The sequence below is a fragment of the Orcinus orca genome, chromosome 9, assembly GCF_937001465.1.
Source record: "Orcinus orca chromosome 9, mOrcOrc1.1, whole genome shotgun sequence".
In the NCBI taxonomy this organism is placed as follows: Eukaryota; Metazoa; Chordata; class Mammalia; order Artiodactyla; family Delphinidae; genus Orcinus; species Orcinus orca.
Window position 1 is genome coordinate 21,180,896 of NC_064567.1, and position 14,894 is coordinate 21,195,789.

General features: G+C 38.0%; 1 protein-coding gene across 3 annotated transcripts in view; it reads right to left on the reverse strand.

Annotated features, from left to right (window-relative positions):
• The window catches only part of MKLN1 (muskelin 1), a 187,448-nt gene extending 172,778 nt beyond the window's left edge, over nucleotides 1–14,670 (reverse strand). Inside the window, exons 1-2 of one of the 3 annotated variants that reach the window (XM_033432437.2) lie at nucleotides 14,322–14,670; nucleotides 6,151–6,205 (exon numbers count right to left, since the gene is read on the reverse strand). In XM_033432437.2, coding sequence (XP_033288328.1) covers nucleotides 6,151–6,205; nucleotides 14,322–14,655 — 389 coding nt within the window. In that variant the 5' untranslated portion in view covers nucleotides 14,656–14,670. Of the gene's footprint in view, nucleotides 1–6,145; nucleotides 6,206–14,321 lie in introns of those variants that run through there. The other 2 variants (XM_004272186.3, XM_033432438.2) reach the window with 2 other exon arrangements.
• Between the last annotated feature and the right edge of the window lie 224 nt (nucleotides 14,671–14,894).

The window sequence follows — 14,894 nt, forward strand, 5'->3', positions numbered from 1 at the left end:
TCATTTTAAATAAAGCTATTATGTTTGTTCTTTCAACAGTACCAACAGAATAAAAACATCATCTATTTTTTAAAAGTACAGCTTCTTCCCATACAGTCAAAAATTTATATTATTCTTGCTTTTCCTTAAACTTTCCCTACAGAATTTTAACTAATGTAGTAATTCTTTTATGCTGCAGGGTCTTTTATATTTCACTCTATATGACCTCTCTGGAAAAAAGTATAAATTAAACTTTTTTGGCTTTGATCAAGAAAGTTAAAAAATTTCTTTTGGATGCTATTAGAAGTACACTATTGACCAAAACAATATAAACATATTATGCACTTCGACAGATAATGATTAAATATGGAGCAAAATGGTATTAATAGTGATTCTCAAAGATATGGGCAGGATTTTTTCTGTTTTTTACAATTATTTCATGTATATACAGATGAATATCACTGTTAGAATAAAAATGAGATTCAGCATCAAGTCTATATCTGTTTTTATAGATGTATGCATTGAAAACCTTGCTTATACAAATACATGGGAACAGAAGGAATTTCTGCTAGTACTATTTATTTTTTGACTACCTTCTGAATTATACGTCAAAAAATCACATAGGGCTTCCGTGGTGGCGCAGTGGTTGACAGTCCGCCTGCCGATGCAGGGGACACGGGTTTGTGCCCCGGTCTGGGAAGAATCCACATGCCGGGAGCGGCTGGGCCGGTGAGCCATGGCCGCTGAGCCTGCGCATTGGAGCCTGTGCGCCGCAACGGGAGAGACCACAACAGTGAGAGGCCCGCGTACCGCAAAAAAAAAAAAAAAAAATCACATAATGAGCTATCATTAAAAATTACTTTTTATGATCTACCAACAGACAAGTTGATTACGTCTTCCTTCTGTTTCCTTTAAAAAGAAAGAATTGAGGACACCCCTGGTGGTCCAGTGGTTAATACTCCGTGCTTCCAATGCAAGAGGCACAGGCTCAATCCCTGGTTGGGGAACTGGGATCCCACATGCCGTGTGGTGTGGCCAAAAAAATAAATAAAAAAGAACTTGAGAGCCACCTATTTTACAAGAGGATTTTTGTTTTTCCAGTCATTCACTTTCTCAATTTCAATACGAACTTTTGTAACAGTCCTTTGGCACTCTGAAGATTTTTACACTCCATGGAATAGATGAGAGGCATGCCTCTTTTGCAATCATGAAATAGGATATGGGACAGCTAGAAGTCTTCAAAGTGCAGGCAAATCACCTGGAGTTCTTGTTAAAAATGCAGATTATGACTCAGTAGGTCTGGGGTGGGTCTGAGATTCTGCATTTCTAACAAGCAACTAGTAAAGGCATTCCTGCTGGTGAGTGGGCCACACTTTTGAGTAGCAAGGGCCTAAACCACAGGCAAGTTCTCAGGCTGATCAATTTTTAAGAGAGAATATACAATAACAATAGATCAGGAAATCGAATCCTTTAAAACTATTTTTACCTATGTATCCCTTGGAAAGTGTACATGAACTCCCTGGGGTAAGCATGCCCCAATGTGAAGACTGCTGCTCAAAATTAAATACTAAAAATGGAAATTATTGGCTCTTAAGAATGTTTAAAAAGGGCTCCCCTGGTGGCGCAGTGGTTGAGAGTCTGCCTGCCAATGCAGGGGACACGGGATCGTGTCCCGGTCCGGGAAGATCCCACATGCCGCGAAGCGGCTGGGCCCGTGAGCCATGGCCGCTGAGCCGGCGCGTCCGGAGCCTGTGCTCCGCAACGAGAGAGGCCACAACAGTGAGAAGCCCGCGTACCGCAAAAAAAAAAAAAAAAAAAAAAATGTTAAAAAAAATTTTTTTTAGTTTAATTGAAGTATAGTTGATTTACAATGTTGTGTTTAATTTCTGCTGTAAAGTAACTCAGTTATACATATATATATTCTTTTTCATATTCTCTTCCATTATGGTTTATCACAGGATACTGAATATAGTTCCCTGTGCTATACAGTAGGACCTTGTTGTTTATCAAGAGTGTTTAAATTTTTAAATTTTAAACCACTGACTTTAGTCACATCACTTTTCCACTTAAAATTATTTGATGGCTCCTCACTTTCCAAAAAATAAAATTCAAACTCACTAACATGGGGTTAAGATCCTTTAATTTGTGTTTATAAACGAACAAGCAAATCACATGCACTCACACACAACCTCTACTTTTTTTGTTGTTGTTTAAATGTATTAATTTGTTAAAATAAAATAAAATTTAAAACTTTGGGCAATGTCCAGAGAAAAGCCATTAAAAAATAGAAATCAACACAATTACTACATCCCAAAGATAATCACTGTTAAGACTTTAGTAAATTTCTTTGCAGTTTTTTCTATATGCATAAGCATACAAAAGGGGGTGGGTGTGTGTGTTTAAAGGTAAATCAGAGCAACCCATTTAATAAGGCATTGTGTTTTTTTTTATCTGTGGGTCTTTTACATGCTATTATATCTGGAAGATTTTCTCTACATAATTAAAAAATATTCTAAAACTTACTTTTTTTTTTTTCTTGCGGTACGCGGGCCTCTCACTGTTGTGGCCTCTCTCGTTGCAGAGCACAGGCTCCGGACGCACAGGCTCAGCGGCCATGGCTCACAGGCCTACCCGCTCCACAGCATGTGGGATCTTCCCGGACCAGGGCACGAACCCGTGTCCCCTGCATCGGCAGGCGGACTCTCAACCACTGCGCCACCAATGAAGCCCTAAAACTTACTTTTTAATAGCAGCCTAATAGCCCATCATAATTCAAGGACATCTCAAAAACATTGTTCTACTAAATCTAGTAAATCTAATGGCAATAGTAACATTTCTATCAATAGTATTAGATACTTGCTAGAGGATTAATTTGCAATTCATGCATTACATTTTGGATAAATATAAACATAATCACTGCCCTAAATGCACTGGAAAAGCAGGTTAGAATACCGTAAAAAATTCATAATATCTTACTAAATTTCCTCAAAAGAATAAAATAAAATTCAAAGAGTTCTGTTTTCATTACACTTAAATTTCTGCAATAGGGAGCGGCAAATCTCCTAAATGTACATTGATAAGTTAATGCTTATTTCTCCTAATATGCAAAATCATAAAGTATAAATAAATAGAGGGGAGGAGTTCACTGTCAAATAATGGGTAGGATAACTGTTAGCTGTTCAGAGGGGAATAGAATATAGCAAGTGACTTTGGAACACCATCAGCCAAGCCACCTTCAGTAAACAGTATCTTTTGTAACTGTATGTATGAAACAAACCTGAATAAAAAGAAAAAGATTTACTTAAAGTACTACAAACTGGTGATTCTGGAGAGAAATATGGGCAGGGACACCAGTCCACATATATAATATATAAGGAAGAAGTACCTGACCAATGATCCAGCCTGTATCAACTGCCCTGTATACTGTCTGGGAAAAGTCTACCTCCAAGCATCTTCCTGGTTCTGATATGCTCACTAACTCAACAAATGCCAAATGTTAACCCAATTTCCCAAATAGTTGTTGAATATGCACAAGGGTAAAGATAAATTCCTGCGTTCAAGAAACACGAAGAATGGTGAAATAAATTAGATCTGTACACAAAGGAAATCATAGCTCATTTACCTCTTCCAAGAAGTCTCTCCTCAAGCCCATGCCAACAGTAGAAGTTCCATTCTCTGAATCTCACCTCTAATTTCTGTAGCATTTACTGCTTTTATCACTCACCTGAACTTAGCTTTTCCTACCTTCTATTGTCCTATTATAGGTACAGATAGTTCATCACCAGAAATTCTCTCTCATAACTTCAAATAGGCTTGGCTATTATTCAGGAGTTAGAGGCACCCAATAATTTGTTTATGGCACAGATAGCCAAAAATGTGAAAAGCCATAATTGTGACTCAAATACCACAATGTAGCAATAAAAATAAAAAACAAAGTTTTCTTTAACCTGTCACCCATAGTAGCATTTTAGGTTGTAGAAAATGGAGATGATAGATGTCAAGACTTAAACTTTCAGACCTAGATATGTGAATTTTCTAATCATCTAAAATTCTAAATTCTAGAAGAAACTATTCTGTCATACTTGAAGTTATTTTCAGCTCTTTTAAAATCTATGCCTCAGTTTGTTTACGGAAAGAATTCATAAACAAGTTTCATAAATATCTTCCAGTCAATACTTCACATGTTAATTATATAAATTTTAGAAAAAAATATACCAACTTTCAACTAACATCCCCACCATGAACTACTTACCAAAGTATGTGTGAATGTATGTATGTCTCCATGTAAGTATGTACACTGATAGGCAGGTAAATAACTTAAAAGATGAAGACATGGAGCCAGTCCATATACATGCATTCTGAACAAAAATAAAAGAAGATAAAAGACTAGCTCAACTGTCACAGAAAGTTCTCAAAGTAAAAGACTTGAAGTCAAGTGATTTGCTATCTAATTCCAGGTCGTCACTTTCCTTACAGGGCTTCAATTCATATGCACTAATCAGTTTGATACTACCTCAATAACGGGGGGGGGGGGGGGGGGGGGGAATCAACCAAGAACAGCCTGACAGTTCCTTAAACAGTTAAACATAGAATTACTATATGACCCAGAAATTCCACTCCTAGGCATTTACCCAAAAGATATGAAAACATATAACTACACAAAAAACTTGTACACAAATGTTTACAGCAGCCAAAAAAGGGGATACAACCTAGATGCCCATCTACTAATGAATGGGTAAAAATGTGGTATACCCATATAATAGAATATTACCTGCCATAAAAAGGATGTAGTATTGCTAAATGCTACAACATAAATAACCTTAAAAACACTATGCTAAATGAAAGGAGCCAATCACAAAGATTACATATTCTATGATTTCATTTATACGAAATGTCCAGAATCTATAGAGACAGAAAGTAAATCAGTGGTTGCTCAGGGATAAGAAAGTAAGCAGATCATAACAAAGGGTATAGTTTCTTTTTGAGATTATGAAAACGTTCTAAAATTGACTGCAGTGATGGTTGCACATATCCATGAACATACTAAAAACCACTGAACTACACTTTTTAAGTAGCTGAATGCATGGGATGCAAATTACCAAACCAAAAACATTACTATGTTAAAAAGTCAACTAACTTTTTATATTACTTTTCCTATTTTCTATTAAATACTTATATTTAAGGAATTGGAGGAAATGATCCTTATCCTAAAGTTAATCAAAATATTGGCAATATACTCTAAAACTATTAAAAGCTATTAGCCAAATCAGATTCTGTAATAAACTAAGCTTTAAAGTTCTCGAGGTCTCATTAGAAAGACTGCCCATAATAATATAAATAACCTTAATAATAAAAACTTTTTAAAATAGCAAGATAGATAAGAAGCTTTCTCTTCCAAGTTCTTCCAAATGCAATATCCCCACCCCAAGATAACCAATTTCACTTAAAATATTCTCTGAAATTGCTAAAAACTATGAAAACCATGAAAGTTTATAGCACGGATTTAAAACTTATTATTAAAACTAAATATTTTAATATTTTTAACATGGCCAGTATATGACTCCATCTAACCCAAAAACAAAACTCTATTAAAAGAAGAAAAGTAGTCTAAATGCTTAATTAACTCATGTATGCATTTAATAAACACTATGCTGGACTACAATGATGAGGGGGGAAATTTTCATAGTCCTTATGGAGCTTGTGGTCTAGCTGGGGGGGACAGCTATTAAGCAAACAATTATACAAATAAATTCATAATTATAAACTATATAAAGTGATATATGAGAAGGGTATATATTTGTATGAAAGCATTTAACTGTAGGGGTGGGGAAGGGGTGCCAGACTTCTTTGGTGGGACAGGGGTAAGTCAGACTTTGCTGTGAGTGACATTCTAGCTGATAGCTGAAGAATAAGTAGGAATTAGGTTTTAGGGCTCTTCTGATCAAACTACTTAGATCAAAAGGGAAGAAAGGGGACAATGAGAAGAAGGGGAAAGGGGACATACTCAAGGATGCTTAAAATAACTTAACATTTCTATTTATACAAAACAACATGCCTTAACAAGTACATAGGTGATAACTATAATAAATACCAGTCATATTGAAGAAATATAAGGATATTTAAAAAGTATTAAATACTAACAGTATTTACAAACCAAAAAATTTACATTACACCCAAGTATCTTCCTTCTGAACAATGCCTTCACATAAATATTCCCATGCAAGTTCTAAAAAAAAAAAAAAAAGGTAAATAATATAAAAATCACATTATAGGAAGGGAAAATAACTATATACTATGACAAAGATAAAACTCTCAATTTCTGGACCTCATAAACAAGTCTCAAAAGAGAATTATGAATCATCAATAAAACCAAGAATAAATCAAATTTTAGTCAGTTAGTATTTAAAACAATTGCTAACAAATAATGTTATTCATAGTCCCTAATTTTTCCCATCAGATATTAGGAATAAGCAGTTAAGGTGTCAAAAGGCAAAATGAAGGAAAACACTGTGCAAAAAAATCTGGGGCCCAAGTGTTAGGATAGTACATTAACATAACCATGAGGAATTCATAAGCCTAGAAAATATAAGTCTATTTCATAAGAACTAAACACAGAAAGATTTCTGCGTTTTCTGCAATTTGACAGAATAGCCTGCAGCAGACCAACACATTACCTCTTACAACTAGAAAAGCTGTTTAAAATAGAAAAAAAAAGTTCTTAAGGTATCAGTGACTTTCTGAGGCAGTAAGGATTTGAGATGCCAAAGAACTTGTTAAAGGGAGCCCCACATTCTGGGCAGCTTTCCCTCTCAGGACGTTCCACCTATTTCTTTAATGGCACAGGAAAGGAGCTGAGAAGCCAGGAAAAAAAAGCTACTAAAGGTCAGAAAAGTCAGCAGAGCTTTTGGCAATTTCAAGGGGGTAGCGGGACAAAACTTGGTAACTGGGTCTTGCCATGACATCCAAGACCTGAGGGGTTAAGATCCTATAGAAAAGGTAGGTACAGAAGAACAAACCTGACACTGCATACTGATTTTCCTCTTAAAGCATCTGTCGATTCTTAAACTGCAAAAAGCAAGAGGCTAAAAAGCCAGCAGTAAGCAACTGAAAGCAAGGAGCTCCTCCTTTTAGGAGTCTCATGCTGCTGGAAAGGCAAAAATAGGAGAGGCCCTAGAAACACCTAGTCTCTCAGTTGGGTTCCCTGGAGGGCTACCAAAGTTGTGCAAACTAGACATTCACAAAACCCAAAACTCGGCCTCAAGTCAGCTCAGTTCCTGACTATTGAGGTGATCTGCCTCTATTTTATCTGCCTGCCAGAAGATGGGTGAATCCTCTCTAGAGAAATGCTACAACATTAGGCAACTAACTGTAATTTGTAATTGTATCTAAAATTCTAAATATAATGTGTGGTATTCAGAAAAAGTTACTCCCCAAAATAATGGTAATAGTGATAATAATAATAATTATTATTACCAGACACACCAAGATAAAATGTGTGATAAAAGACAAGAGAAATAGACCTACAAGAGATCCAGATATTGCAGTTTTCAGACACAGACTTTTTATTAGCAGCTTGATTGATGTCACAATGTGGAGATTTTCACTAGAGAATTAGAATCTATTTTTAAAAAGAGAGAGAGAAAATCAAATGAAAAGTCTAGCACTAAAAAATAGTTGAACCCAAGAATAAAAAAGATGGGATTAAAAGCTGACTGGACATACCAGAATAGAGAATCAGTGAACTGGAACACAGGCAAGTAAAGCCTATCCAGAATGAAATAAGGAGAGAAAAAAAATGATAAAAAAAGACAGAAAAAAGCATAAAGGACATATGGGACAGGACAAAAGGTAGAGAATGGATTTAATTGAAGTCAGAGAGGAAAGAAGAAAAAGAAGGGTGTAGAAAGAATATTTGAAGACTATCAAAATTTTTTCAGAACTGATGGGAGTCATGCTATAAATTCGAGAGGTGCCAGAAATCCCAAACAGAGTAAATACAAAGAAAACCATTCTTAGGTGCTAATAGCTACATCTCTAAAATTAAAATCTAGAAAATCTCTCATAATTCCAAAGATGACTTCTGAATGACTGATATATAGCAAAGTCAGATCACCACAAACAGCTGAAATGCATCTTATCAATGGCAGAACATCACACAGTCCCTGTATCAGTCTCAAAGAAAGTTAATGCAAATAGAGCTATCTGCCTATCTTCCAAAAAAAAAAAAGAAGAAAAAGAAAAATTAAACATAATAGTAAACCTCCCAACATATGATCAAGATAAAAAGTATTTCTACACAGAAGGAAAGTGATAATACTCAGAGAAGAATCATAACTTGGTAAAGTTCACAAAGATCCAATCCTAGGAGCCAGCTCCACAGATTCAATCTCTAGTCCTAGACCCACCTCAAGCTCTTCCTCTATCCCGGGTATCTTTATTTTCCTAAAGTTCTAATATCATCAGACTGAAAATATCAGTCTTAGAACTTTCACTGGCCAGTAAGGTTCCCAAGCCAGGCCAGTACTAACCTTAGTTTAGGGAAAGGGAAAAAAGGGAAGGAAAGAAACAGAATGACAGTCTCCAGTCTCCAGGGCGTTGAATACCTCCAACTAGTGAAACTAGTGACTCACAACTTCTGGGTTTCAGATGTCTTTGGGATTGTAAAAATCCTCAAATTCATATGCATAGTAATCACTGTCTATACACCAAATAAATAATAAATCTCACAAATGTGTTCTATTTTTCAAATGTATGTGATTAATAAAATAAAAATCCATTTAAAATCTAAAATGGGGGGGGAGGAAAAGAAATGATAAGGAACAATGTCACTTTTGAATTATGTAAGCACTCTCCAGACATCTCTAAGGACCTATCTGACCAAAACCACATTCTTAATCCCGAATTACTAAGGATAATACCAAAGTAAACCCAGGGTACATAGAAACAGAGTTCCCTACACAGACAGTAGGAAAATAAATTGATACCTTTAATCCAACAATTCAGCATCTTAGAACTCATCATAAATGAGTTCAAGATTTGTTTGTGTAAGGCAGAATGTCTCATTACTAATGAGACATTAGTATACTTGTCAAATTATATCACTTTTACTCCATGTTGTTCTAATGGCCGAAGAACAGCAAAAACAAAACAAACCCAGAAAGACTAAATGTCCCAAAATAGGGGGCCGATTAAATAAAATGCCATAAAATCATTATATGGATTATAATGTATCCAGAACAAATGATAATATAGAAAAATATTTAATAACATGAGGAAATATTTATCATATATTAAGAAGGAAAAAGAATACAGAACAGCAAACAGGACAATATCAAATTGGAAAATAGATATAGACACAACAGAATATCTGGAATGATATATATCACAGGCTGATTAGTTATCTTTTGGTGGTGGGATTAAGGGTAATTTAAATTTTGCTTCTGTGGGTCTATATTTTGCAAATATTCCTCAAGTAACTTAGGGTGGGGTTTTTTTGGCAATTAGAAAAAATATATATTCACTTTTAAATGTGGAATTTTACAATAGTTGAAATAGGTTCACCTCCTAACCTACTTGTCAAATTATATCACTTTTACTCTGAACCATGAATCACATATTCACAAAGGTACAGTTTTAATTAATGTCTGATTTTAAGTAATAAAGTAGACTAACAGGAAAAAGGTAAACACTTAAAAATGCATCCAATTTTACTATCTAAACTAATGAAGTCTTTCACTAACATGTAAACAAAAGAAGGATCATTCTACAACAATAAAATTACCTAATGTGTAAATATACTTTCAAAGGTCCTCCCAATTTTTATATTAATACATTAAAACCTTAAAGGTCGAGATAAAATATATCTAAATATCTTTCCCTCTCTCCATTCTCACCTTATAGCACTTTTTATCTGTATTCCCAATTAGGAACATATTACAGCCATGTAAAATACTGAAGCAGCAATATTCTTCTTTGATAACAGAAGTCAGGAGGTCCAAGATCAGAGTCCTATCTCCTACCCTTTCAACTCTTAGACCTGGACAATTTAACTTACCTCTCTGAACCTCAGTTTCCCTAGCTGTAAAAGTGAATGATAATATTTATCACAGAGTTTTTATAAATATGAAATCAAAAGAACACAATCTAAGTCCTAAGCATAGCGCCTGACAAATAGAAGGTACTCAAGCGGTGGTTGTTACTAGAGGCACACGCAAGAGTTTTTAAGTCCGAGAACTTGCCAAGCCTCCTGAAAACTATGACCTTGGGTAAGTTACTTAACCTATATGGACCTCAGTTTCCTCGTATACAAAATAGATACAATACCTATCTTGTAGGTTTGTTGTAAGGATTAGGTAAAACTATATACAAAAATCATCTTGCACACAGTAGGTGCTCCATAAATTGTAGTTAGTATCACTATTAGCTAGAGTAATAAACATTTGAGTATAGAGATTAGCAGTTTAAAAAATATTTTTACATATAAGACTGCATGTAATTCTAAGAATTAATCATCATTTACATAGACACATTTCTCTTAATTCCCAAATTAATTGTAAACTTCAGAAAAAAGTAAAATACAAGCAAACTTTTTTAACCACACTGAAAAATAAAAGGCCACTTCATTAGTTTCAAAATAAAAATGTGTTATCTATAACTTGATCTGCTTTAACATTTTTAAAGTCCAAATAAATCTAAAAGGGTTAGAAGGGAAAATGTTCTTTTCTGACTTTGAGAGAAGGAAAACGTTTTTTAAGTCTGCAGGAGAAAAAAATAGAGATCCGAATTTTTCTTTTTTTCATGACTTCATGTCTTTCACAACTAAAATGTAAGTGCCTTTAACACAAGAACTCTTTCAAATCTCTGAATTCTTGTCTCCACCTTTGTGCAGAAGCAGATCAGCTCTACAGTTAAGACCACAGAATCTGGAGTCAGACTACCTGGGTTCAAATCCTGATTCCATCCAGCAGTGTGACCTGAGGCAAGTTTTAACATCTCCCTGTCTCTTCAGCTGGAAAATGAAGATTACTCATATAATTGTTTTGAGAATTAAATGAGATAATACACTTAAGTGTTCATAAGAGAGCCTAGCAAATGGAAGGCACATTATAAATGTTTCCCATTGTTGTTACTGCTTTATTATTATCCCCTCAAAATGCCTTGATCAGTGACTTGTAATCAATAAATATTTGCTATTCTGTAGACAATTTCAACAAAAGGCTTTACTTAAAATTACACCTGTTTATGAAGTACTTTAAGGACTTCCCTGGTGGCGCAGTGGTTAAGAATCCGCCTGCCAATGCTGGGGACACTGGTTTGATACCTGGTCCTGGAAGATCCCCCATGCTGTGGAGCAACTAGGCCCTTGTGCCACAACTACTGAAGCCCGCGTGCCTAGAGCCTGTGCTCCACAGCAAGAGAAGCCACCGCAACGAGAAGCCCGCGCACCGCAAAGAAGCATAGCCCCCGCTCGGCTCAACTAGAGAAAGCCCGCGCGCAGCAACAAAGAGCCAAATGCAGCCAAAAATAAATTTTAAAAAAAGTACTTTAACATGACTGTCACTGCCAGTAAAGATAGAGCAATTGCTGTTAGGATTTTAGGGCAAAAGTAAGTAAAGTCAATCCCTTTCTCACACTTCCTATTATACAAAGTTATAACATCCTCACTTGCTAACAGAAGTTCAGTGCCATCCTTACTTGCAATTAGAAGTCCAGTCATGGCACACACCAATCCAGCAGACACAAAACTCTCAAACTCAAGCTCCATAATACTCAACTATACTCCTTCAAAGAAAAAGTTCAGATTACTCCTCTATTATAATAGTTTAGTGCTTTAAAATAAAAACTATACTGGATAAGTCAACAGAATATTATAAAGACTAAAAACACTGTATATGAAAGTGTTTGAGAGTTAAATATGCACTAAATGCTAGTTTACAAATATATTTGAGAAAACCGTAACAACAGATTTCTCCTATTTCAAACGGCTGCCTTCTAACTCCAAAACTAGAATGCTGCCCACTTCAAATCTAGCGCCAGGATAACGAGACATAAGTCAAAGTAAAGCTGCCTCTTTATTCCTGTCCTGCCCCTATGTTCATCAGAACCTTTTTTTTTTTTTTTTTAGATTCCATATATATGTGTTAGCATATGGTATTTGTTTTTCTCTTTCTGACTTACTCCACTCTGTATGACAGACTCTAGGTCCATCCACCTCACTACAAATAACTCAATTTCGTTTCTTTTTATGGCCAAGTAATATTCCACTGTATATATGTGCCACATCTTCTTTATCCATTCATCTGTCAATGGAGGACACTGGGAGGCGGAAGGGTAAGCTGGGACGAAGTGAGAGAGTAGCACTGACACATATACACTACCAAATGTAAAACAGATAGCTAGTGGGAAGCAGCCACATAGCACAGGGAGATCAGTTCGGTGCTTTGTGACCACCTAGAGGGGTGGGATAGGGAGGGTGGGAGGGAGACGCAAGAGGGAGGAGATATGGGGATACATGTATACATAGAGCTGATTCAGTTTGTTATACAGCAGAAACTAACACAACATTGTAAAGCAATTATACTCCGATAAAGATGTTAAAAAAAAAAAGTAAAGTCGCCATCCCACTAAATCATTTCCTGCTTGAAATGTACTTTTTCTTTTTTATTCATAACTCGGATGGGACTTGTGATATCCAAGTCTCACCCCTACGACAGAAATTTAAGAAGTGAAACCCTGGAAGTAGTCTAACAAGACCAGGAAAGTATCTCCAGAGTTATTAGAGCAAACAATGCCCTTCCAGTTCCCAACTATATGTGATCCTAACCTGGGTAAAGAAAAATTCTGATTACCTTCAGACTCAATTTGTTAAGCCCTGAAAATCAGAAGTCAAGTACCTAGGGCCACATTTCAACTCCAGCTGAGGGCTAGAATGTTTACCTGGTTCACTCTCACATTAAAAGCTGGATGCCAGCATCACTCAGGGACACAGCCATACAGCAGCCATCAACAGGCCACACAGGCCAGATGAGGTCACAAGTCACCTGGCACCCCTCACTGAACCACATCCTACTGAAGGCCTGATTGCCAACCCTTGACCTGGAGAATAGGACAATGGGCCGGCAGTCAAGAGAGTTAGATTCTCCTAGTCACAGCTCCAATTTTAGATTTGACTGATTTGACCAGAGAAATCAAATTGGAGAAAATGTGAAGACTTTTTGAAATATAAGTGGAAGACTTTTGAGTATGTGTCACATATCTAGTCACCTTGTTCAGTAACAAAAATATATTATTTGTAACTTGTTTTGTTCATAAAATCATTCCTGGACTTGTAAAATGACGGTCCGGGGGACAGCTAGCACTTTTTTTCAGGGTCTGCACAGATCTTAAAACTTTACTAAGCCATCTCTATCAGTATGTAAAAGCGGAGTTCGATCTGCTCCTTCTCTCAGACATAAGCAAATACTGAATGAAAGTACTGTCAGCATTTCAGAAGCAATCTGCTACAGAAAAACGCACGGTTTTTCTGTAACGCACTGGAACTCTTTTCAACACCTAAATTGGGGATCCAGACCAAACGAGTGTTGGAAGTCAAATTCATTAAAGTCATACTTTTCTGTCTATATCTGAGTTTCTGGGCTGGGAAACTGGTCTGGGTCTACGTAAATCCATGCTCTGAGCCATCATACAGAGGAACTCCTCTGTAATGTCCCTCCTGCCCACTCTCTTTTTCAGAACTACCTGCCGGAAAAGATACCCTCCGCAAATCCTACAACGTCTCCCCACTTGCACAGATAGGTTCCACAACTCTTCAGCCGTCGGTGACTTTTACCACTCCCCTGGACCTAATCGCTTTTAATGACCACCACCCCCTCCCCCAGGAACAGTCACTCTTCTCAGCTTTACACTTTGTCCCGGCAGCAATCGACTTAACCGTCCCCCGTCTCCCACCACCTAGGACGCCCTTAGACATCCTCACCAGTTTGCCCGCCGTCCGGTCCCGAAAGCCCCAACTCCTGCTCCACCTTCATGAGCCGCCCGCCCCCAAGCCCTTCTCAACCCCCAAACCCGGCCGCCGCATCACCTGGCTCCCCGTTGTCCTACGCGCCTCGGCCCCGCCACACACCTTGCCCTTCCACCCGAATCTCGCACTCTGGATCCTAACCCCTCCCGGAGGAGGGGGCGGGCAACGCTCTCGGCTGCTGGACTGAGACTCCGGAGGCCGCGCGTCCCCCTCACCAGGCCCCGCCTGGGCCTCTCGACGCGGTTGCCCTCCACAGCCCCCCTGGCCCAGCCGTGCTTACGCCGAGGAGTAGGGCAGCCCGAGCCCAGGGCCAAGCACTTACTCAGGAAGGTAGGTGGAGGAGAAGGAGCTCCACTTGTGTAGCGCGTAGGGCAAAATCCGGCACTCGGGCGTCGCAGAGACAGCCCCGCCAGCCGCCATCTTGTCAGCACCGTAGCGCCCGCCGCCGACCGCCAGCCGCGCCGGGAGGGGGAGGGGCGGGGCCTGCTTTTAAAGGAGCCGCGGCCCGCCTGGGCCGTCAGCTCTCCCGGTCTCGCGTCGTTACCCCTGCGTGAAGCGATAAGTCGCGCGCGGGTCGGCGATTCACTCTGGGGGTCTCCGCCGCTGAGCCCTCCTGAAAGACTGACTGGCGGAAACTGGGACTGGAGTGTGAGCATCTGAGGGGCTCTCCAGTGGGGCTTGGAGAGGAATGTCTCAAATGACTTTTCTTGAAAGCTGAGGTAAGGGGAAAGCCAAAAACATTATGAAAAAAATAAATTGTAGTTATGGGACAGGAAGGGAAAATGAGAAGAAGTTGGAGAAGGGACGCCTTTGAGACTTTGGAAACCACTGCTCTCTCCAGTTTCTAAATTCTGTAAGGAAACAGCATTGAAGGGAATTGCAGTGGAATAGCTAA